The sequence below is a fragment of the Salvelinus sp. IW2-2015 genome, linkage group LG26 (genome assembly GCF_002910315.2).
Source record: "Salvelinus sp. IW2-2015 linkage group LG26, ASM291031v2, whole genome shotgun sequence".
NCBI classification, from domain to species: domain Eukaryota; kingdom Metazoa; phylum Chordata; class Actinopteri; order Salmoniformes; family Salmonidae; genus Salvelinus; species Salvelinus sp. IW2-2015.
This window is the reverse complement of record NC_036866.1, coordinates 11,324,304-11,349,554: the sequence shown is the minus strand read 5'-3', so window position 1 is coordinate 11,349,554 and position 25,251 is coordinate 11,324,304. Positions and strand designations below refer to the sequence as shown.

The 25,251-nt window shown below is 43.4% G+C and overlaps 1 protein-coding gene, 1 long non-coding RNA gene and 1 pseudogene across 3 annotated transcripts in view; all 3 read left to right on the top strand.

Annotated features, from left to right (window-relative positions):
• Positions 1 to 2,507: 2,507 nt before the first annotated feature.
• LOC111953078 (coatomer subunit epsilon-like) lies at positions 2,508 to 4,813 on the top strand (annotated as a pseudogene).
• A 2,515-nt stretch (positions 4,814 to 7,328) lies between these two features.
• Positions 7,329 to 8,535, top strand: LOC139023046 (uncharacterized). The gene is made up of 3 exons (XR_011474126.1): positions 7,329 to 7,416; positions 8,120 to 8,194; positions 8,523 to 8,535. It is a non-coding gene; the product is annotated as an uncharacterized lncRNA (long non-coding RNA).
• A 1,755-nt stretch (positions 8,536 to 10,290) lies between these two features.
• The window catches only part of LOC111952102 (ceramide synthase 1-like), an 89,702-nt gene continuing 74,741 nt past the window's right edge, over positions 10,291 to 25,251 (top strand). Inside the window, exon 1 of one of the 2 annotated variants that reach the window (XM_023970584.2) lies at positions 10,291 to 11,785. In XM_023970584.2, the coding sequence (XP_023826352.1) occupies positions 11,534 to 11,785 (252 nt within the window). In that variant the 5' untranslated portion in view covers positions 10,291 to 11,533. The remainder of the gene's footprint in view (positions 11,786 to 25,251) is intronic. The other variant, XM_023970585.2, reaches the window with a different exon arrangement.

Sequence of the window (25,251 nt, the reverse complement as noted above, 5' to 3'; positions counted from 1 at the left end):
ATTTGATAAGTATGAAGTGTCGTGTGTGTGTCGTGTGTGTCTCTTCGAAACAGGGCACCCCTCAAGGTTTTTTTTATCTGGCGTCTCGTGGAAAGTCGATTTTGAAGAAATAAAAAAATATTCCTGGAGTGATTGAAGCACGTCGGATGAGTCGTGTTGTGAATGGTGAAGTGTATCTGTTATTTTTTTTTTCTTATATGTTTCTCCCTACTCAAGTGCAGTTAGGGTATATTAACTACAGAATCAGAACATTTATCCCAAGACCAATGCACTGCGATCATTGTAAAGCTTTTGGTCATGTAGCAAGTGTTTGCAGAAGGGAGAAGCCGATATGTCCAAGATGTGGAAAGGATCATATTATGTGTTATAAAAGTGATAAATATGACATGTTGCTATTTTTATTTTAACTAGGCAAGACAGTTAAGAACAAATTCTTATTTACAACGACGGCCTACCCGGCCTACCCATTGAAGCCACGTCTCCCGAATGCCCCACAAGGGTGAAAGAGAATGAGGTGGTCAAAGTCAGGGTTTTACAGAGCATTTCACATGCAGCAGGGAAAAGGGTTGAGGGTTTGAATGGTGCCCCAGAAGAGTCCATGGTAGTGGATAGGCCTACGATGCAGGGGTTGCCTTTCACCATCAGGATCCTGACATTTTAAAGGTTAAATAGGTGGACTTTGTGGCATGTATAGCTATGGTAATTACTGAGGCATGCATGAGAGCATCTGCTGTTCCGAACGACTGTGTGATCACGCTCTCCGTAGCCAACGCGAGTAAGACCTTTAAACAGGTCAACATACACAAGGCTGCGGGGCCAGACAGATTACCAGGACGTGTGCTCCGGGCATGTGCAGACCAACTGGCAGGTGTCTACACTGACATTTTCAACATGTCCCTATTGAGTCTGTAATACCAACATGTTTCAAGCAGACCACCATAGTCCCTGTGCCCAAGAACAAAGGCAACCTGCCTAAATGACTACAGACCCGTAGCACTCACGTCCGTAGCCATGAAGTGCTTTGAAAGGCTGGTAATTGCTCACATCAACACCATTATCCCAGAAACCCTAGACCCACTCCAATTTGCATACTGCCCAAACAGATCCACAGGTGATGCAATCTCTATTGCACTCCATACTGCCCTTTCCCACCTGGACAAAAGGAACACTTATGTGAGAATGCTATTCATTGACTACAGCTCAGTGTTCAACACCATAGTACCCTCAAAGCTCATCACTAAGCTAAGGATCCTGGGACTAAACACCTCCCTCTGCAACTGGATCCTGGACTTCCTGACGGGCCGCCCCCAGGTGGTGAGGGAAGATAGCAACACAAATGCCACGCTGATCCTGAACACTGGAGCCCCCCAGGGGTGTGTGCTCAGTCCCCTCCTGTACTCCCTTTTCACCCACGACTGCATGGCCAGGCACAACTCCAACACCATCATTAAGTTTGCAGACAACACAACATTGGTAGGCCTGATTACCAACAACAACGAAACAGCCTATAGGGAGGAGGTTAGAGACCTGGCCGGGTGGTGCCAGAATAACAACCTTTCCCTCAACGTAACCAAGACTAAGGAGATGATTGTGGACTACAGGAAAAGGAGGACTGAGCACGCCCCTATTCTCATCGACGGGGCTGTAGTGGAGCAGGTTGAGAGCTTCAAGTTCCTTGGCGTCCACATCAACAAACTAGAATGGTCCAAACACACCAAGACAGTCGTGAAGGGGGCACGACAAAGCCTATTTCCCCTCAGGAAACTAAAAAGATTTGGCATGGTTCCTGAGATCCTCAAAAGGTTCTACAGCTGCAACATCGAGAGCATCCTGACTGGTTGCATCACTGCCTGGTACGGCAATTGCTCGTCCTCTGACCGCAAGGCACTACAGAGGGTAGTGCGTACGGCCCAGTACATCACTGGGGCTAAGCTGCCTGCCATCCAGGACCTTTACACCAGGCAGTGTCAGAGGAAGGCCCTAAAAATTGTCAAAGACCCCAGCCACCCCAGTCATAGACTGTTCTCTCTACCACCGCATGGCAAGCGGTACCGGAGTGCCAAGTCTTGGACAAAAAGGCTTCTCAACAGTTTTTACCCCCAAGCCATAAGACTCCTGAACATGTAATCAAATGGCTACCTGGACTATTTGCATTGTGTGCCCCCCCCAAACCCTCTTTTACTCTGCTGCTACTCTCTGTTTATCATATATGCACAGTCACTTTAACTATGCATTCATGTACATATGTACATACTACCTCAATTGGCCCAACCAACCAGTGCTCCCGCACATTGGCTAACTGGGCTATCTGCATTGTGTCAGTGCTAGAGGCATCACTACGGACCCTGGTTCGATTCCAGGCTGTATCACAACCGGCCGTGAATGGGAGTCCCATAGGGCGGCGCATAATTGGCCCAGCGTCGTTAGGGTTTGGCCGGGGTAGGCCGTCCGTTGTAAATAAGAATTTGTTCTTAACTGGGCAAGTGCCTAGTTAAATCAAAACGAAACTGACAGGAGAAGAAGAACATCGCCCATGCACCTTAGTAAATACGTTGTGTGATGACGCGTCGGCACTACGTGTCCAGGAAGTCATCCAGTCAACATGGCGGCGCAACAAGGAGATTTTGATGAGCTCTTCGATGTGAAAAATGCTTATTATATCAGCAGTTATCAACAATGTATAAATGAAGCCCAGAAAGTTAAGGTAATTATCTGATGGTAAACCGTTTGTACAATCTGGCTAAGCCTATATCTTTTTCAAGTGTCGCTGTATGACACTGAACTGTATAGCTAACAAATCAACTAGCTAACATCTCTATAGTAATGAACTAGCTAACGTTAAAACGAAAAAGAGTCAACTACTTATTTTCCTCTTTGCAGCCATCAACACCTGAGAAGGAGGTTGAGAGAGACATGTTTCTGTACAGAGCCTACATTGCACAGGTAACATGGGACAGTCAGTTTATAGGAGTGTACATTTTTGTTCCACCACCTATCAGCATGTGCAATTAGCGAACACGCCTCATTCTGTCTTGTTTCAGAGGAAGTATGCTGTGGTGATGGATGACATCAAGGCCAGTTCCTCGCCAAAGCTCCAGGCTGTCAAGATGTTTGCTGAGTATTGCTCCAACGAGGGCAAAAGGTCTGAACCCATTAGTTTTCAGAATTGTTATTGTAAACTGTCAATACACAACTCAAGATGAAATGCTCTTTGTTGACTCCTTAGCTGGCGTTACATTATTGTTTTTTTTTTGTGCAGGGATGCCGTTGTGGCTGAACTTGACAAGAAGATGGCCAAGAGTGTAGATGCGGCCAACACAACCTTCCTGGTCATGGCTGCGTCCATTTACTAGATGAACTCTGACGCTGCCCTGCGTTCCCTGCACCAGGGAGAAAGTCTGGAATGGTAAAGGCAATCACAGGATACTATTAATGTTTGTAGCCCCTGTTATGGGTGATTCAGTACGTTTACGTCCCTCTTTTTCTTTTCAGCATGGCAATGACCATTCAGGTGCTGCTGAGTTTAGAACGTGTTGATATGGCAAGGTATGTCTGCTCAACACGGCATCTGATTTAAATTCCTTTTAAATACTTTTAAATAAATTGAGCTAAAAGGATTCAGCAAATTTAAGTGTTGATCATATATGGCATTGTTTACTTATTTTAACACCTGCCATTCAAAGGAAAGAGCTGAAGAAAATGCAGGAGCAGGACGAGGATGCCACACTGACCTAACTATCCACGGCTTGGGTCAACATCGCTGTTGTGAGTGTCAGCCCATAGTGAAGACCAGGCCATAAAATGAACACCAGCCACCTGCCAAATGCTGGTATATTTAGGTATTGGCAGGCAAGAATGTCTATTTCACAAGCCACGTAGGCGGGTGATCAATTTGCAGGGTGGTCATCCCATTCGCATATGCAAATAAAAAGTGAGCACATGTGCGAGTTGTGATTTATAGCAGACAAATGCTGCAGTAGCTGTTTTCAAAATATTTATGCCATTTTGTTTCATAGCTGCTAATCGCATAAAGAAATACATCTATATCCCACCTCGCACAGCAACACTGCCTGGCTTTGTGCACTGTGGTGATAGATTCATTTTTGGAGGTGCTGCGCACAGGCATAAGTTTGTCTAATTTACTTGAAAGTGTACAAAGTGAGACTTTGTCCTTGTGTTTCTTGTATATTTACATTGTTTTGTTCACAAGCTTGGTTGTTTTTTTAATGTTAGTTTGAGTCTGCTGCTTCAACTGATAGCGAAGAGATGCCGTCTACTACTAGTGCGATTTTAAATCTCACACACACACACACACACAGACGCACCTGACACGACTCGAGTGGCCCCGTTACCACGGTAACCTCCCACCCTGAAATTTAGCAATATATCACATTACTTCTTACTAATAATTGTTTTAGCAAGATTACAAAGAATGGTCATCTATTTTTTGTTTTTGTATGGTGGAAAACGTTTTTTGGCTGGTATAAAAAAAAATCAGAGTGGCAGGTAGATTTTTCAATCTACCTGCCACAGTGGCTGGTGGACCAAAAATGTCATTTTAGGCCCTGGTGAAGCCCCCCTACATGCTAGAATACTTTAGTGCAGCGGGCCCCATTTGCCTTCCACCTGAAATAAATGGGCTTTTATTGACAGATCACCACTCTCACTCTAAAAGTAGTCATCACTTTAGGATTGAATTCAGCTTTTTGTGCAGTCATTAAGAATAAAACTCAATTTCAGTTTTTCATCTGAACAGAAAAGAAAACTGGACTCATGCTTTTTTCCTTTTTTAAAGGGAGGAGAGAAGCTGCAGGATGCTTACTACATCTTCCAGGAGATGTCGGATAAGTACTCCCCAACTCTGCTTCTGCTTAATGGCCAGGCTGCCTGCCATATGGCCCACAACAAGTGGGAGGAGGCAGAGGGAGTTCTCCAGGAGGCACTAGACAAGGTCATTACTTGCCTCAAATGCACTCTAATATCTTATTCTACAGAGGAATCTGTAGAGATGTGTAAAGGGTTGTTTTTAAATAAAGATTAACACTAACTGATAGCATAACATTATAGGACGTTACAGTGACTTGAATAATACCATTTGAATTAGTTTAACCAATTGGTGATGTCTGTTGTCTCATCCAACCACAGAGCAATACAAGTTTAGTGTCATTTTAAGGGAAATACTTGCAACTTTTTCAATTGAACAGTAGGTGGTGCCAAATGCTATATTTTTGTCCCCGTGGCCTGCAGTTAATCTGAGATGAGAAAAAATTAATTGGCCAGAGCATAACCAGTACCTTGTTGGGGTGTCATGGAAGACTGATCCTTGGTTAAATACTTACACAAAAAGATMATCTCCCACATTTTACGCTCTTGTTTAGACTCTGACCAGTAATTGATGTGAATACACTAGTATTAAAGTTGTCATATACACATTTCAAAACGTGTGATTGAACATGTGTGAAGGAAGCAGGGTAGTGAGTAAGGTCATACAGTGCATTGAGACACTGCTGTGAGAAACTGGGTGTTTTCCAAACTCTGATTTCCCCCATAACAGGACAGCAGCCGCCCTGAGACTCTGATCAACCTGATTGTGCTGACCCAGCACTTGGTCAAAGCTCCTGAGGTGAGACTTTGGACCTATATCGGTTTATGGGGATTCCTCAGGTTTCGTCACAGATACAGAGAAATGTTTGTCTCAATCTAGGTTTGTTTTTGATTTGTTTGGCTGAAAGGTTTGCTGATATATTGTGCTCTTTTTAAACCGCAAGTAAAACTCAAGAACACTATTGTAGCGATAAAGCTTTTAAAAAATCTTCTCTGTGCCAGATTGAGGTGATAGTGAGTAAATGATCAATAGAATTGTTATTGTCTACAGAATGCTGTCTTCAATGGGTTCAATCTAATTACTGATAATTACCCAATCAAGGATATCTACAACTGGTGTATAAAGAGTAGACCTTGTTCTAATGATTTATGATAAATTATTTTTGGCATTAACTTCCTTAAAAGGATTCTCTGGTACTTTTCTATACTTTTTAGCCAGTAGTTCTGAAAGTAGCAATCACGAGTCAAAAGTGGTCCCCAAAAATTGCATCACATACAGTGCATTCAGGAAGTATTCAGAGCCCTTGACTTTTTCCACATTTTGTTGCGTTAAAGCCTTATTCTAAAATATATTAAATAGTTTTTCATCAATCTACACTTTTTGTGTGTGTGTGCAAATGCATTAAAAATATAAAACAATCACATTTACATAAGTATTCAGACCCTTTACTCAGTGCTTTGTTGAAGCAACTTTGGCAGTGATTACAGCCTTGAGTCTTGGGTATGACGCTACGAGCTTGGGACACCTGTATTTGGGGAGTTTCTCCCATTCTTCTCTGCAGATCCCCTCAAGCTCTGTCAGGTTGGRTGGGGAGCGTCGCTGCGCAGCTATTTTCAGGTCTCTTCAGAGATGTTTAATCGGGTTCAAGTCCGGGCTCTGTGTGGGCCACTCACAGACATTCAGAGACTTGTCTCAAAGCCACTCCTGTGTTGTTTTGGCTGTGTGCTTAGGGTTGTTGTCCTGTTGGAAGGTGAACCTTTTCCCCAGTCTGAGGTCCTGAGTGCTCTGGAGCAGGTTTTCATCAAGGATCTCTCTGTACTTTGCTCCGTTCATCTTTCCCTCGATCCTGACTAGTCTCCCAGTCCCTGCCCCTGAAAAACATCACCACAGCATGATGCTGCCACCACCATGCTTCACCGTAGGGATGGTGCCAAGTTTCCTCCATATGTGACGCTTGGCATTCAGGCCAAAGAGTTAAATCTTGGTTTCATCAGACCAGAGAATMTTTTTTCTCATGGTCTGAGTCCTTAGGTGCCTTTTGGCAAACTCCTGTCTTTGAGCTCTATGGACAATTCCATCGACCCCATGGCTTGGTTTTTGCTCTGTCATGCACTGTCAACTGTGGGACCTTTATATAGACAGGTGTGTGCCTTTCCAAATCATGTCCAATCAATTGATTTTACTACAGATGTACTCCAATCAAGTTGTAGAAACATCTCAAGGATGATCAGTAGAAACCGGATGCACCTGAGCTCAATTACGAGTCTCATAGCTTATGTAAATAAGGTATCTGTTTTTTTTAATTTTATACAATTGCAAACATTTCTAAAAAACTGTTTTCGCTTTGTCATTATGGGGTATTGTGTATAAAAAAAAAAAARTTTAATCCATTTTAGAATAACGCTGTAATGTGGGAAAAGGGAAGGGGTCTGAATACTTTCCGATTATACTATGTGCACCACGTCATTGTTATCACTCTGCTGTGGGTGCATCTTGTTAGCTGCTAGGGGGCTGGCCCACGTTTGGGAAAATGTAGCACAACTTCCAGAAAAATAATTGCCTTCAAACTAGGGATTTCCTGGCTAATTGAGGTAAAACAGTAATTCTGCTCTTAGATTATGCATGTAAGAACTACACAGTGACTGTTTACATGTACACTAATAATTCAATGTTAAACGGATTCATGGCAGTAGGCAGATTATGCAATAGTCATGTAAACAATTATCTTAACTGGCGTAAGGTCCAAATTTTAATTAAGCATACGCCGATTAAAACATCTGGTTTTCTGAGCAGTCTTTCAAATTATTAGGACATATAAACCCCTTAATTGTCATTCCAGCTGTGTATTTGATTTGCGAATATGCCAGCGCCATCTGAGCGAGCCTCCCCTTTTAGCGCGAGTGAAGTGAGTTCGAAACAACAATGTATGTCTTAAAGTAGTTTTCGCATACAAACTCAGAATCAAATAGGCTTCCCAAAAATAAGATGTTCGCTGTGGTAGAACGTTTATTTTGATAGGTGATTTTCTACATTTATCAGTCCCATTAGGTAGCCTGATTTCAGAAGTGTTCATGTAAACAGGGTTATTAGGGAAATCGTTCTTCTTGCAAAGCATGTAAACGTTTTATTGGAATATTATATTAATCTGACTTCTCAATAATCACATGATTGTGTGCATGTAACCGTACTCATTGACACATCCAGCCCAAAGCGGAAGGTATAAAAAAATAGTAAGTAGTTGCCGAAGTTCAGGAGCATGTCTTTAACATCAATCTGTTATGCATCTGTTCACAGGTAACCAACCGGTATCTCTCTCAACTGAAAGACGCCCATAGAGCTCACTGCTTCCTTAAAGATTACCTGGCCACGGTATGTTGATTACATTTGCTCGTACACAGTTCTGCTACATCTTGAATCAATGCATTCTACAGCTGTTGGTCAGTCTTTGCTCTCTTGGAACTAAATCAAATTATTTGATTGGTAGCACTGCAGGATATCTAGTCCAATGAGATCATTTAAAAACTGTCTGATTTTGACTCAGACTTCACTACACATAATTACCCAATAAAGAAGTGTAAATAAACATTAAAATGTCAGTTCGTTTCACTCAACGGACCAGGTTATTGCAGTGCACAACAGTTTTACAAGTTAAACATGTTCTACTGTGTGTTAAATGTATTATTTTTTTTTGCCTCAGGAGAATGAATTTGACAGACTGGCGATGCAGTACGCTCCCACTGCGACTGTTTGACACAATGGAGGAATCTGTTTGGACCGCAAAACATTATGAATACTGGACACACAACTGATTTCTCCATATCTTTTTTGTCTATCAATATGGCAAACTCTAAATTGTATGGATTAAAATTGACATGCACATTTAGACATTTTTATATATATTTTTTTAAACTATTTTTTTGCAGAACTTTATCATAATAATATGACCTTTTATGTGGTGGACACAGATTTTATTTATACTCTGAAGTAGTTGTAGTACATAAAATGTCCCTTTTGATAATGTCTCTGTTTGTAACATTTGCATTTCTCTAAATTGTAAAATGCCTCCTGTGTAACTGTTTTCTATAAACATTCCTCTGAATTGACAATACATGTTTTATGACCCTGTTTACACTCAGTGTGTGTCAGTGTGAAACTTTCTATTGAAATTCTTGTAATGCGGCCCGTTGATACTTGCTGGCGGTAGACCATCTTTTCCCCCTTATGTCTCATTCAAATCAAATTCATTTATATAGCCCTTCTTACATCAGCTGATATATCAAAGTGCTGTACAGAAACCCAGCCTAAAACCCCAAACAGCAAGCAATGCAGGTGTAGAAGCACGGTGGCTAGGAAAAACTCCCTAGAAAGGCCAAAACCTAGGAAGAAACCTAGAGAGGAACCAGTCTATGAGGGGTGGCCAGTCCTCCTGGCTGTGCCGGGTGGAGATTATAACAGAACATGGCCAAGATGTTCAAATGTTCATAAATGACCAGCATGGTCAAATAATAATAATCACAGTAGTTGTTGAGGGTGCAACAAGTCAGCACCTCAGGAGTAAATGTCAGTTGGCTTTTCATAGCCTATCATTGAGAGTATCTCTACTGCTCCTACTGTCTCTAGAGAGTTGAAAACAGCAGGTCTGGGACAGGTAGCACGTCCGGTGAACAGGTCAGTGTTCCATAGCCGCAGGCAGAACAGTTGAAACTGGAGCAGCAGCACAGCCAGGTGGACTGGGGACAGCAAGGAGTCATCATGCCAGGTAGTCCTGAGGCATGGTCATAGGGCTCAGGTCCTCCAAGAGAGAGAAAGAAAGAGAAAGAATTAGAGAGAGCATAACTTAAATTCACACAGGACACCGGATAAGACAGGAGAAGTACTCCAGATATAACAAACTGACCCTAGCCCCCCGACACATAAACTACTGCAGCATAAATACTGGAGGCTGAGACAGGAGGGGTCAGGAGACACTGTGGCCCCATCCGATGATACCCCCGGACAGGGCCAAACAGGAAGGATATAACCTCACCCACTTTGCCAAAGCAMAGSCCCCGCACCACTAGAGGGATATATTCAACCACCAATTTACCATCCTGAGACAAGGCCAAGTATAGCCCACAAAGATCTCCGCCACGGCACAACCCAAGGGGGGCGCCAGCCCAGACAGGAAGACCATGTCAGCGACTCAACCAACTCAAGTGACGCACCCCTCTTAGGGACGGCATGGAAGAGCATCAGTAAACCAGTGACTCAGCCCCTGTAATAGGGTTAGAGGCAGAGAATCCCAGTGGAGAGAGGGGAACCGGCCAGGCAGAGACAGCAAGGGSGGTTCGTTAAAGGTTGAGATCGAGTCTGCGTCTCTCACATGGGTAGGCAGACCATTCCATAAAAATGGATCTCTATAGGAGAAAACCCTGCCTCCAGCTGTTCACAGATTAACTTTTATTTTGCATGTGAAATGATCTATTTTGTAAATGAGTGGGCCATTCAATTCATGTAGAAATTCCTCTACAGTATTAACGTGTTTTTTTGGAGAAGTCGGCATCCTGTACTTGTTGTGCATCGTGCTGCTGTTACATGTTGCATTGTCGCTTTAAATTATCTCCGGTTTTAATCCCAGCAGTTGAAGAAGATAGCCGCACATAATTACGTCACGGCAACKCTGCTTTTTCTACATTAAACTCGAATTTTAAATTAAAGTGGCATTCGGAGCGGGTGGTGAACACCCGCTAGTCGCGCCGGTAAAAACGTTAACTATACTTGTATTATTATAACCGGATAGGTTTCAAGTGACTGCCATATGGAATTATGTTCTACATTGATTCCCATTAAAACAGCGCGCATTTTTCTGTCACTTGTCAAGAGGCAGAGAGCGCAGACACAGCCAGGACACGACGTTGATCACCAGCAGTGGCACGGCACAGGAAACCGAACATTGAGGATATATATTCTAGATTTTTGTCGGCGTTAATTAAAAAAACAGTATTAGAAAGGTTTCAATTCCACTGGTTTGGTGTCTGGTATGACTAGGTTATTCTAGTTGATGAAATGACGGCGAGATGTTATATAAAGCGAATAACGGAGATGAGATTATACAGAATATAACGTTAGGTTCACTAGAATCACATGTGATACTTCGACTGTACCGATATTTATGGCACATTAGGTAGCCAGATAATACTTGCTGGATTTTTTTCTTGTAATTTAAAGGTGATTTGACAGCTATATCTAATCTCAGAAAGATTCAGCTAGCTAGTTTGGTAGCTGTTGTAAAAGCTGGTCTATCCAGTAGTGTGCATTTAATTTAGCTAACCGTAGACGGCTGACAAGCTAGCTAAAATTATGAGGTAGTAGGCGTAGGATAATCCCCACCATTCTGAACAATGTTTACTGGAYCATAGAATATATGTAATATTACAATATAGATAGCTAATTACGTTGGCTAATAAATAAAACGACCCGGCTATTACCCTTGGTTTTTGTGGGCCTATATTCCAATCTGACATTAATTGTTACCTATGCGAAATGGGCCCACATTTTAAATTAGAAAACAAAGAATTAGGCAGGCTACTTGAGAGGTTAAACTGATTACAGTTTTTCCGCGTTTTTAGGATAGCTGCTGGCTAGCTAGTTTGGAAGTGTAGGAGCTTGCCGCTCTGTGTTCCTAAACCAGGGTCAGTTTTCTAAATCGACGTTTTCAGTGCCGCCACAATGGACAGTCATACCGGCGACGACATGAGTGTCGGGGAGGTGGAACCCATGCCTGGCTATGCGGATCTCATAACGAGAGCATCAACAGTGATGCCCAGTGCCTTGAGAGGCTGTAGCACTTGCGGTCTAGAGCTCTCCAAAAGGACGCTCCTGGATAACGCTTATATTACCTGGACCGAAATCGGCCTTTTCTTCATCTGCGCGATTATGTGGACGCAGATACGACGGGGACTAACAGAATGTCTGTTCCAGGTAGATACAGAAGCATTCTCAGCCTTCCACTCATTTTTGAATACTATACATCCACATATACACATTTCCCCACAAATGCATACATTCCTTCTTCAAGCACCATGAGCCGTATTCTCGTTCCCTAACTACAGGGGCCTTCTTTCAGAGTGCAGCCTTCATGGCTCACTATAAGGGTGTTGTTAATGTCCCATGTTTCATGTACCTTGCAGTATTAGTGGAATAAGAATAATTTGATTTCAATAATGATTAATCACATTTGACTTGTGAAGCCCACCACAGGATATGAAACACTGGTCCCTTTCTCTGGTATAATAACATTAATTATTCTCTTGCTGAATTCAACAATTGTTACTGGGACTTGTCCTCTKGACAAGTTCATCATGATGCCCATCAAATTGAAGCATATTAGGAAGACCTTCATTCTGAGGAAGGCTATGCGTAAGGCCTATATACTACGTTCAGATACCTTGAGTCTCTGTGTGTGTCATGTGGCCAAGATGAAGATCAGATACCAGGTTTAAGGTAACTGATTCAGTCAGATTACAAAAACCCTTTACCCCAGCTAACGAGGCTGCTATAGAATAACAACTCCCAGGTTACAAAGACCAGAGCAGAGATGGAGAAAGCAAGCTTTGCAGAGGGGATTAAGGACCCATACACGGAAACCACAGACCTCCCTCATCACTGGGGATTGACTTAAGACAGTAGACTGATTAGGAAATCAATGCATGTGAGATCTAGTCTACTACAATATTGTCTCACAAACTGCTGTCACAGCACTAACACACGCGGGCTGTTTCTTAATTCCATTATTTACTTTGAGATTTGTGTGTATTGTTGTGAATTGTTAGATATTACTGCACAGTTGGAGCTCGGAACACAATAATTTCGCTACACCCGCAATAACATCTGCTATCTATGTAACAGTTTAACTTTACGGCGTCCCCTCGCCCCGACACGGGCGCGAACCAGGGACCCTCTGCACACATCAACAACAGTCGCCCACGAAGCATCGTTACCCATCGCTCCACAAAGGCCACGGCCCTTGTAGAGCAAGGGGAAACACTACTTCTAGGTTTCAGAGCAAGTGACGTAACTGATTGAAACGCTATTAGCGCGTACCCGCTAACTAGCTAGCCATTTCACATCCGTTACATCTACACTACCGGTCAAAMGTTTTAGAACACCTACTCATTCAAGGGTTTTTCTTTCTTTATTTTTTACAATTTTCTACATTGAAGAATAATAGTGAAATAACACATATGGAATCATGTAGTAACCAAAAAAGTGTTAAACAAATCAAAATATATGTATGTTGATGACAGCTTTGCACACTCTTGGCATTCTCTCAACCAGCTTCACCTGGAATGCTTTTCCAACAGTCTTGAAGGAGTTCCCACATATGCTGAGCACTTGTTGGCTGCTTTTCCTTCACTCTGCGGTCCGACTCATCCCAAACCATCTCAATTTGGTTGAGGTTGGGGGATTGTGGAGGCCAGGTCATCTGATGCAGCACTCCATCACTCTCCTTCTTGGTAAAATATCCCTTACACAGCCTGGAGGTGTGTTGGGTCATTGTCCTGTTGAAAAACAAATGATAGTCCCACTAAGCCCAAACCAGATAGGATGGCACAGAATGCTGTGTTGGCCATGCTAGTTAAGTGTGCCTTGAATTCTAAATAAATCACTGACAGTGTCACCAGCAAAGCACCCCTACACCATGCTTTACAGTGGGAAATACACATGCAGAGATCATCCGTTCACGCACACTGCGTCTCACAAAGACACGGCGGTAGGAACTAAAAATCTAATAGGAACTAAAAATCATAATAACATGGTCTAGAATGGTCCACCACCCTAAGGACATCTAGCCAACTTGACACAACTGTGGGAAGCATTGGAGTCAACATTGGCCAGCATTCCTGTGGAACTTTTTCRAAATTTTGTAGAGTCCATGCCCCGATAAATCAAGGCTGTTCTGAAGGGAAAAGGGGTGCAACTCAATATTAGGAAGTGTTCCTAATTTTCTGTATACTCATTGTAGACGGATTGTCTGACAAGGTCACAAAAATGATGCACGCGTATCGATGTGGCCAGAAGCTGTGCGTTGTTGCCGTGTGTTGCGTCATTGTAAATAAGAATTTGTTCATAATTGTCTTGCCTGGATAAATAAAGGTAAAGAACAAATTGTGATTTTGAACATGCAGATAGCTAGCAACAATGACAAAAATCTGCCATGTTGGGAATCGGAAGGGGCTCGTTTCAGCTAGTTTAATCTTGTTCTTGATGCAATGTCTTGATTTTAGGTGTTTTGACTGATTTCATGACAATGCTAATATGGCAAAAAAAATTGCTATCTAGCTAACCAACAACTGTAAAGATGTATTTGAGAGACAAGTGCTTATTGTGCAAATGTATTTATGTTTTCAATAAACATTTGGAGACAAAATATAGTTACATCGTGTCAACAATATAAGCCAAACGCATCTGTTTTGCCCCATAGTTGCACACGTACAGGTTTTGTTGGCACAGATGTGGTCAGAGAATACAGGGAATGGGCTGTTTTTCCTCTTAGTCACCATTACTATGGATGAGAAATGGCTTGAGAATTGAAAGTTAAAATGATTCCCACTCATGAGTCACTAAACTATTACAAATTGATGCAATGCTATGGGGGTATTTCTCCAATTCCGTGTTTTGTGTGTATTGCGTAAAATGCACCATACAATGATCGAGAAGTGGGTTCAGTGTCAGGTAAACCATGTTAATGAAAATGAGCATCCAGTGATGCATTGAGGTTAACCTGCCGCCTTAGCTAGCTTTCATCTGAGAGGAATGGGTCACTGTGGACTTCAATATATCAGAACAACTACAGCCTCTTGTAGAATTAAGGTACGCCATAAATAAAACACAAGGCATATGATTAAAGCTCCTGGGTGCTCCTGCTCCACTACTCCTTAAATATTTGAAGCTGTCAGCAAACAATGCCCACAACCTCTGTCTCTGTGGCAGCATGGGCTTATAAAGGAGCATCTGAGATGGAAATGGAGAAGAGAGAGAGATGGTGTTACAGCGATAGGACCCACAGTGAACCTACTGACTGACTGACTGACTCATGCAGTTACAGTAGTCTCTCTGTACCCCTACAAACCCCCCGACCACGCAGGAAAAACTCTTGGCACTAGTGAGCTATAACTAGAACACATACTTCTATCCCTGAAAATCTGATATTGAGTCTGACATTGTGGCTCATGTCTTCACATAAGATGGCCTTTGACTTTACTGTCAAAAACTCCTTTTAAGGACTTTCTATTTAGAGGATAGATACGCACATTGGTTGGGTGTCTCATATTGGTTGGCTGTCTCATATTATTATTGTTTATTATAGTGAACTGAGTTAGATCGGAAGCTTGTGTGTTAGAGCTTTGTAAACAAAAAGGGAGTAATGAGGTGATCTACGGGACTTTAATGAGGACCGGCCAACATTTTGATAGAGGATGCAGTGGTGCGTATTTAAACTGGGCGCTATTTTACATTTTTTCATTTGATTTATTTTACCTTTGTTTAACCAGGTAGGCAAGTTGAGAACAAGTTCTCATTTACAACTGCGACCTGGCCAAGATAAAGCAAAGCAGTTCGACACATACAACAACACAGAGTTACACATGGAGTAAAACAAACATACAGTCAATAATACAGTACAAAAATAAGTCGATATACAATGTGAGCAAATGTGGTTGAGATAAGGGAGGTAAAGGCAAAAAAAAGCCCACGGTGGCGAAGTAAATACAATATAGCAATTAAAAACACTGGAATTGTAGATTTGCAGTAGGTGAATGTGCAAAGTAGAAATACTGGGGTGCAAGGGAGCAAAATAAATAAATACAGTAGGGGATGAGGTAATTGTTTGGGCTATTTATCGATGGGCTATGTACAGGTGCAGTGATCTGTGAGCTGCTCTGACAGCTGGTGCTTAAAGCTGGTGAGGGAGATAAGAGTTTCCAGTTTCAGAGATTTTTGTAGTTCGTTCCAGTCATTGGCAGCAGAGAACTGGAAGGAGAGGCGGCCAAAGGAGGAATTGGCCCCGGGGGTGACCCAGTGAAATACACCTGCTGGAGCGCGTGCTACGGGTGGGTGCTACTATGGTGACCAGCGAGCTGAGACTTTTACCTAGCAGGGTCTTGTAGATGACCTGGAACCAGTGGGTTTGGCGACGAGTATGAGCGAGGGCCAGCCAACGGGATCATACAGATCGCATGGTGGGTAGTATATGGGCTTTGGTGACAAAACGGATGGCACTGTGATAGACTGCATCCAATTTGTTGAGTAGGGTGTTGGAGGCTATTTTGTAAATGACATCGCCGAAGTCGAGGATCGGTAGGATGGTCAGTTTAACGAGGGTATGTCTGGCAGCATGAATGAAGAATGCTTTGTTGCGAAATAGGAAGCCAATTCTAGATTTAACTTTGGATTGGAGATGTTTGATGTGAGTCTGGAAGGAGAGTTTTACAGTCTAAGCAGACACCTAGGTATTTGTAGTTGTCCACATATTCTAAGTCAGAACCGTCCAGAGTAGTGATGCTGGGCGGGCGGGCAGGTAGGCAGCGATCGGTGAAGAGCATGCATTTAGTTTTACTTGTATTTAAGAGCAGTTGGAGGCTACGGAAGGAGAGTTGTATAGCATTGAAGCTCGTCTGGAGGTGTAGTTAACACAGTGTCCAAAGAAGGGCCAGAAGAATACAGAATGGTGTCGTCTGCGTAGAGGTGGATCAGAGACTCACCAGCAGCAAGAGCGACATCATTGATGTATACCGAGAAGAGAGTTGGCCCAAGAATTGAACCCTGTGGCACCACCATAGAGACTGCCAGAGGCCCGGGACAACAGGCCCTCCGAGTTGACACACTGAACTCTATCGGAAAAGTAGTTGGTGAACCAGGCGAGGCAATCATTTGAGAAACCGAGGCTGTTGAGTCTGCTGATGAGGATGTGGTGATTGACAGAGTCGAAAGCCTTGGCCAGGTCAATGAATACGGCTCCACAGTATTGTTCTTATCGATGGAGGTAAGATATCTTTTAGGACCTTGAGCGTGGCTCTGAAACCAGATTGCATAGTGGAGAACGTACGGTGGGATTCGAAATGTCGGTGATCTGTTTGTTAACTTGGCTTTCGAAGACCTTAGAAAGGCAGGGTAAGGATAGAATAAGGTCTGTAGCAGTTTGGGTCAAGAGTGTCCCCCTTTGAAGAGGGGATGACCGCAGCTGCTTTTCCAATCTTTGGGAATCTCAGATGACACGAAAGAGAGGTTGAAACAGGCTCGGAATAGGGATTGCAACAATTTCGGCAGATAATTTTTCGAAAGAAAGGGTCCAGATATTCTAGGCCGGCTGATTTGAAGGGGTCCCAGATTTTGCAGCTCTTTCAGAGCATCAGCTGACTGAATTTGGGAGAAGGAGAAATGGGGAAGGCTTGGGCGAGTTGCTGTGGGGGTGGCAGTGCTGTTTGACCGGGGGTAGGGGTAGCCAGGTGGAAAGCATGCCAGCCGTAAAAAATGCTTATTGAAATTCTCAATTATAGTGGATTTATCGCGTGGTGACAGAGTTTCCTATCCTCAGCATGGGCAGCTGGGAGGAGTGCTCTTATTCTCCATGGACTTTACAGTGTCCCAAGAACGTTTTTGAGTTTTGTGTTGCAGAGAACAAATTTCTGCTTGAAAAAGCTAGCCTTGGCTTTTCTAAGTGCCTGTGTATATTTGTTCCTAACTTCCCTGAAAAGTTGCATATCTCGGGGCTGTTCGATGCTAATGCAGGATGCCACAGGATGTTTTGTTGCTGGTTAAGGGCAGACAGGTCTGGAGAGAACCAAGGTTATATCGCTGGTTCCTGGTTCTAAATTTTTTGAATGGGGCATGCTTATTTAAGATGGTGAGGAAGGCATTTTTAAAGAATAACCAGGCATCCTCTACTGATGGGATGAGGTCAATATCCTTCCAGGATACCCGGGCCAGGTTGATTAGAAAGGCCTGCTCGCTGAAGTGTTTCAGGGAGCGTTTGACAGTGATGAGTGGAGGTCGTTTGACCGCTGACCCATTACGGATACAGGCAATGAGGCAGTGATCGCTGAGATCTTGGTTGAAAACAGCGGAGGTGTAATTTAGAGGTCAAGTTGGTTAGGATGATATCTATGAGGGTCCCCKTGTTTACAGATTTGGAGTTGTACCTGGTAGTAATACAGAACTCTGCAATCTATCTTTGCAGTAGATTGCAACACTGCCCCCTTTGGCAGTTCATTGATAATTTGTGTGAGATTGAGAGCATCAAGCTTAGATTGTAGGATGGCCGGGGTGTTAAGCATGTCCCAGTTTAGGTCACCTAGCAGCACGATCTCTGAAGATAGATGGGGGGCAATCAGTTCACATATGGTGTCCAGAGCACAGCTGGGGGCAGAGGGTGGTCTATAGCAAGCGGCAACGGTGAGAGACTTGTTTTTAGAGAGGTGGATTTTTAAAAGTAGAAGTTTAAATTGTTTCGGTACAGACCTGGATAGTAGGACAGAACTCTGCAGGTTATCTAGGTTATATCTGCAGTAGATTGCAACACCGCCCCCTTTGGCCGTTCTATCTTGTCTGAAAATGTTGTAGTTAGGGATGGAGATTTCAGAGTTTTTGGTGGTCTTCCTAAACCAGGATTCAGACACGGCTAGGACATCCGGGTTGGCAGAGTGTGCTAAAGCAGTGAATACAACAAACTTAGGGAGGAGGCTTCTAATGTTAACATGCATGAAACCAAGGCTTTTACGGTTACAGAAGTCAACAAAAGAGAGCGCCTGGAGAATAGGAGTGGAGCTAGGAACTGCAGGGCCTGGATTAACCTATACATCGCCAGAGGAACAGAGGAGGAGTAGGATAAGTCATCTAGGACGTCCGGAACAGAGAGTAAAAGGAGCAGGTTTCTGGGGGCAATAAAATAGATTCAAGGTATAATGTACAGACAAAGGTATGGTAGGATGTGAATACAGTGGAGGTAAACCTAGGCATTGAGTGATGATGAGAGACAGCATCCACAGTTTTAAGAGTAGTGGCTGCTGCATTCCCATAAACTGTGTCACCAAAGTCAAGAACTGGCAGGAAAGTTGACTGTACTATCTGCTTCCTGCTGTTTAGGGACAGGCATCTATTTCCATAAAAGAAGCCTACTTTAAATCTCAGCTTCTTAACTACAGTAGCTCATACATATGTTTTTTAAACGTCAAATTATTGTCAATCTAAAAGCCTAGATATTTATAGGCAGGAACCTGCTAGATGAAATAACCATCCAATGCATAAATGTTTAATCCATCTGAAATATTTATACGAGAATTAAAAAACTGCATACATTTAGTTTTTCCCGCATGAAGTTCCAATTTTTAATCAACAAGGACTTTCTGCAAGGTGACAAAATCAGATTGCMGCTCTAACTTAGCCTGTTCAGCCGTAGGGGCAATAGTGTACATAACAGTGTCATCTGCATACAAATACATGTTACAGGTTTTTGCAGATAGACCAATATTATTCATACTGAGTATACAAACATTAGGAACACCTGCTCTTTCCATGACAGACTGACAAGGTGAATCCGGGTGAAAGCTATGATCCCTTATTGATGTCACTTGTTAAATCCACTTCAATCAGTGAAGACAGGTTAAAGAATGATTTTTAAGCCTTGAGACAATTGAGACATTGATTGTGTGTGTGCAATTCAGAGGGTGAATGGGCAAGACAAAATATGTAAGTGCCTTTGAACGGGGTATGGTGTGTCAAGAATTGCAACATTGTTGGGTTTTTCATGCTCAACATTTTCCCATATGTATCAAGAATGGTCTACCACCCAAAGGACATCAAGCCAACTATGGAAGGCATTGGAGTCAACATGGGCCAGCATGGGGGAGGGGGGTTAAATAGTGGACAGGTCCCAAAATCGATCCCTGCGAGACACCTTTAGTAATAAATATTGAGGTAACTTGACCTGACACAATCAGAAAGCACACATCGTGTCCCATCTGACAGATAGTTCCCAAACCACTTGTAGGCTAACGGTTGGCCATGCTGTGTTTTGGTTACACAACAGAAAGGAACCAGCCTGTGCATGGTACTAAGGTTCTGTCATGTCTCACTGAACACCGTCCGACGACGACGCATCTTCGGCAGCTGCAACTGGCCTGTCCTACGACGACTCAACTTCGGCAGCTGCAACTGTCACTGACCGACCCGCACCGCGTCCCTGTGTGTGTGTGTGTGGGGGGGGGGTACTGTCACGGATCCCTCCGATACTGTTGCTCATTGTCAGGTTTTGGCCAGGACTGTTCAGGTTTTGGTCACTAGATGTCCCCATTGCACCTTTTTTGTACCTTTTGTTTTTTCCTTGCTCTAATTATTGTTTGCACCTGTGTGTCGTTCCCTTGTTAGTATTTAAACCCTGTGTGTTCCTCAGTTCTTTGCTCAGTGTTTGTATGTTAGCACCCAGCCCCAGCCTTGTTGTGAACATATTTCTCTTATTGGATTTTCCAGAGGTTCTCTGGTTTAGTGCTTGTGTATTTTTGAGTAGTCTTTTGAGGTTTGTTTTTCCCTGCTGTTTTTACCACTTTGTGGAGTTTCTTTGTATTTTGGAGGATATCCATTTTGTGCCTCTTGGCTTTATTTTTGGACGTGGTGGATTTATATTCTTTGCCTGAAGATCTTGTCCTTTTATTAAACCACCATTTCTAGTACTGCTGAGTCTGCCTCATCTTCTGGGTTCTGCCGACTATTAGTGACTGTTTCTCTCACCGGGTCCTGACACTCATTCCGTGAACCAGTTCCGGAGGTCTACGTCACCGGCCTCTAGGCATCATTGAACTGTTTCATTACGCACACCTGGTTCCCATTTTCCCTGATTAGTAATTGTTTAATTCTACCCTCTGTTCACCATTGTCTTGGTCAGTTATTGTTCCCTTGTCCGTTGGTCTTGTGAGTACCTGTGCTTTGTTGTTTCGGCTTTGGTGCTGCGTGTATTGTGCACTTGTGATTACGGGTCTCGTCCCGGGTATTGTTGTGCACTTGTTATTATGGGTCTCATCCCTTGTATTTATTAGAGGTTTTACCTCGCTCTTTTGTGTGGGTTAAATCCCCTTGTGTTTTTGTATACGTGTTTGTTTTGGGCTTCATCCACGTGCCTTTCATGGCATGTTGTATTTTTGGGTGTAGTATTAAAACCGCCTATTACGTATTCCTGTCTATAATAATTTATACAACGTGACAGTATGAGTGTGTTACTGTGTGTGTGCGTGACTTTCACGTTCACGTCCTGCTGCTGTGCGGTGCCTCAGTTGCCGCTCAGGAGGAGAAGACTTGGGCTGCAACTGGGGACAAGGCTCAGCCATGCTGGCTCAGCACACCCAGCTCCTATTATCGCGGTCAATAGTGCCCTGATACATGGCCTGCCTGCTTCTCAACAGCCACAGCGCCTCAGGGCCCAGCCAAATACGCCAGACCAAAGTGAAATGCACTCAGCAGCAGTTTATAACCCCTATTATGAATTCCTCACTCCCTTCCCTCCCACTGCCACACACAGCTAATACATGTAGGTGAAGCATTAACCTGGTTTGAGGGCTTATCAGCGTCAGGCTGTCTCAAAATCACTTGAGAAGGTGCCCTCAACCGCAGGTCTAGAATCAGATTACCCTACCCCATGATCCTAATCTTAAGGTGCTGTCACGCCCTGACCGTAGATATCTTGTTATTCTCTATGTTTGGTTGGTCAGGGTGTGACTCGGGTGGGAAACTCTATGTTCTTTATTTCTATGTTTTGGCCGGGTATGGTTCTCAATCAGGGACAGCTGTCTATCGTTGTCTCTGATTGGGAATCATACTTTGGCAGCCTGTTTTGCCACCTTAGTTTTGTGGGATGTTGTTTTTTTGTTAGCTCTGTGAAGCCTACAGAACGTGACGTTCGTTATTCTTTTGTTGTTTTGTTTGGTGTTCTGAGTAAATAAAGTATCATGAACACGTACCACGCTGCACCTTGGTCCACTTCTTCCGACGAACGTTACAGGTGCAGCTACTTTTGAAGCACATGTTGTGCCCTATAAACTAATATGTAACACTGTAAAGACATTAGGTCTCTACATCGTGCCTCATCCCGATGATGACAAAGATGATTCTGGCCCAGTGGGAGTGAGATTTTTGGAGAATGTATCCTTGACTTGCAGATCCATATATGGTGTCAGGTTGGTGGAGATGAGGTTGGGGACTGTTGAGTCTGTGAAAGTAACTCAAAGTGAACTTGTGGTTATTTTTTGCATTTCTTCCATCCACAGGGAGATGGACAAGAACTGTGACTTCATTTGCTCTCTGGGGCAGGGTGCCGCTGAAAGGACTGATGACTGGGTTGGCTTTAACTGTTGAGGAGGGTCAACTGAAATTGATTATTCCCGTTGTCTGTGACGCCCACCGTTTGGTGCGATGCAGACCCAGTGAAGACCTGGTGAAACAGAAAACACTGTCTGTCCTATTGAATTTTGATGCAGAGTCTTTACCCGACAAAGTTCAAGTTAGGATATGTCAGTTATCCCGTGAGAGCTTTTGTCCCGAACCCATTATGGTGTTTTAGGTGCCAAGCTTATGGTCATGTTGCAGCAGTGTGCAGGAGGGAGATTCCGAGATGTGAGAAGTATGCAGGAGGGCATGAGACAAAGGAATGTGTAGTATTGGTGGAAAAAGTTGTGTGTGTTTACTGTAGGGGTACCTATGGTGCTGGAGATCAGAAGTGTTCGGTGAGAGGAAGGCAGGTTGAGGTTGCCAGGATCAGAGTAGTACAGGTATGCTGAGGCAGTGAAGAGATTAGTAGAGGAAGGTCCAGGGTGAGGGATGCTAAGAGGATCCCTGTGAGTAGGCTGAGAGCAATWGAGAGTGATAGGAATAACGTGCTTCAGTGAGGTTGGTTTCTTAGCGTTCATAGCCATGGTTATCAACTATACCGCAGACATGGAACGTAAATTACTGAAAACAGATGTTGTGGCAGCTGCAGAGAAGTACTTGGGTGTAACAGATTTTACTGCAGAAGTGTTACAAGGTATTGAACGATAGCGCCCCGTCATCCCAGGCTGCCGACCTGGTTTAGGGTCAGATAGGACCAAGTAGTGTAAAGGTGGTGAGGTGTAGGGTTAGTTGGTAAGGCAATTTTATTTCCTTTTTTCCCCTTCCTTTTTATGTTACAAAGAATAGGGAGGCCGTGACCAGCCTCACACTTTAGTACAGTAGGTGGTGGTGTATGCACCTTTCAGTTGGTTGTGGTCTGGCAAAGCAAGTTTGAAGAAGAAGAAGCTATCCCTTTTCTTTCTGTGCCACCAAATGTTTGCATATATTGGTATAGTTAGCTAGCTAGCCAAGATCGTTTGACTTGTTTGTGCTAGAAGCAAGCCGTTTTTGCTGTATAGTCATGCACCCATGATGCTATTGAATCTGCACTCTTGTTTTCTCCAGGGCACTCGGAAACAATGGTACAGCGAAGCCYTATCGTTACATGAATTATTATCTGGGAGATGTTTTTTCCTAGTCGCACAGTGCTCCCAAATAGTCGCACAGCAAAATGTTTTGTCGCATATGCAACCAAATTGGTTGCACTTTAGATCCCTGTTAACAGGTAAATGTAGTAGTGAGCTGTATTAGTATAGTATAACTAACTTTGTCTAAATTCAAAGTCCCAACAGCCCTGAATTTAAGAGATGATCCTTACATGTTCTCATATAAAGCTTGATTAAGTGTTGATATATAACTGGCTTCAACCAAATAGCATATGAAGAAGCAGCTCCAAGACCTCTTTAGACAACACTCAAATCATTACCAAAGCAGACAGGCAGTCCTTTATAATGATTCACTAACCAAATCCTATAAATCACTTGTGTTTGCATCCTGTCTTTCCCCTGGCAAGCGGGAATGCACAGCCTTGACCACAACAGCGTTTTTTCCCTCTCTCTTCTCTTCTCATGGCAACCACTTGGTACGTAGACAAAAACACATTGTGGCTGTTGGCAGAGTTCTGTAACCCCAACAACAAAGCTACTCTATGACAATACGATTGAGAGGGCAAAGGAAATGTGAGCTCATTGTCTCCTCAGGACACTGTAGCTCTGCAAAGGCCAGAGTCTGAAAGAGTCGTGGTGGGAGTGAACCTTCATTAGTAGTAGGCAAGAAACACATGGCTAAGCGCTTTAATCACCACTTCATTAAGTCAGGATTCCTATTTGACTCAGCCATGCCTCCTTGCCCATCCAACATTTCCTCATCTCCCACCCCTTCTAATGCAACTAGCCCCAATGTTCCCAGTGCTTGGAAGGCAGCAACGGTTTGTCCTTTATTTAAAGGGGGAGATCAAGCTAATCCTAACTGTTATAGGCCTATTTCTATTTTGCCCTGTTAATCAAAAGTGTTGGAAAAACTTGTCAATAATCAACTGACTGGCTTTCTTGATGCCTATAGTATTCTCTCTGGTATGCAATCTGGTTTCCGCTCAGGTTACGGATGTGTCACTGCAACCTTAAAGGTCCTCAATGATGTCACCATTGCCCTTGATTCTAAGCAATGTTGTGCTGCTATTTTGTTTGACTTGGCCAAAACGTTTGATACTGTAGACCATTCCATTCTAAGGGGTATTGGTGTCTCTGAGGGGTCTTTGGCCTGGTTTGCTAACTACCTCTCTCAAAGAGTGCAGTGTATAAAGTCAGAACATCTGCTGTCTCAGCCACTGCCTATCACCAAGGGAGTACTCCAAGGCTCAATCCTAGGCCCCACACTCTTCTCAATTTACATCAACAACATAGCTCAGGCAGTAGGAAGCTCTCTAATCCATGTATATGCAGATGATACAGTCTTATACTCAGCTGGCCCCTCCCCGGATTTTGTGTTAAACGCTATACAACAAAGCTTTCTTAGTGTCCAACAAGCTTTCTCTACCCTGAACACCTCCAAAACAAAGGTTATGTGGTTTGGTAAGAAGAATGCCCCTCTTCCGACAGGTGTGATTACTACCTCTGAGGGTTTAGAGCTTGAGGTAGTCAACTCATACAAGTACTTGGGAGTATGGCTAGACGGTACACTGTCCTTCTCTCAGCACATATCAAAGCTGCAGGCTAAAGTTAAATCTAGACTTGGTTTCCTCTATCGTAATCGCTTCTCTTTCAACCCAGCTGCCAAACTAACCCTGATTCAGATGACCATCCTACCCATGCTAGATTACGGAGAAGTAATTTATAGATTGGCAGGTAAGGGTGCTCACGAGCGGCTAGGTGTTCTTTACCATTTGGCCACAGATTTGTCACCAATGTTCCTTATAGGACACATCACTGCACTCTATACTTCTCTGTAAACTGGTCATCTCTGTATACCCGTCGGAAAACCCTCTGAGGTCTCAGTCCCCCCTTTCTGAGATATCTACTGCATCCTTCACATACAAC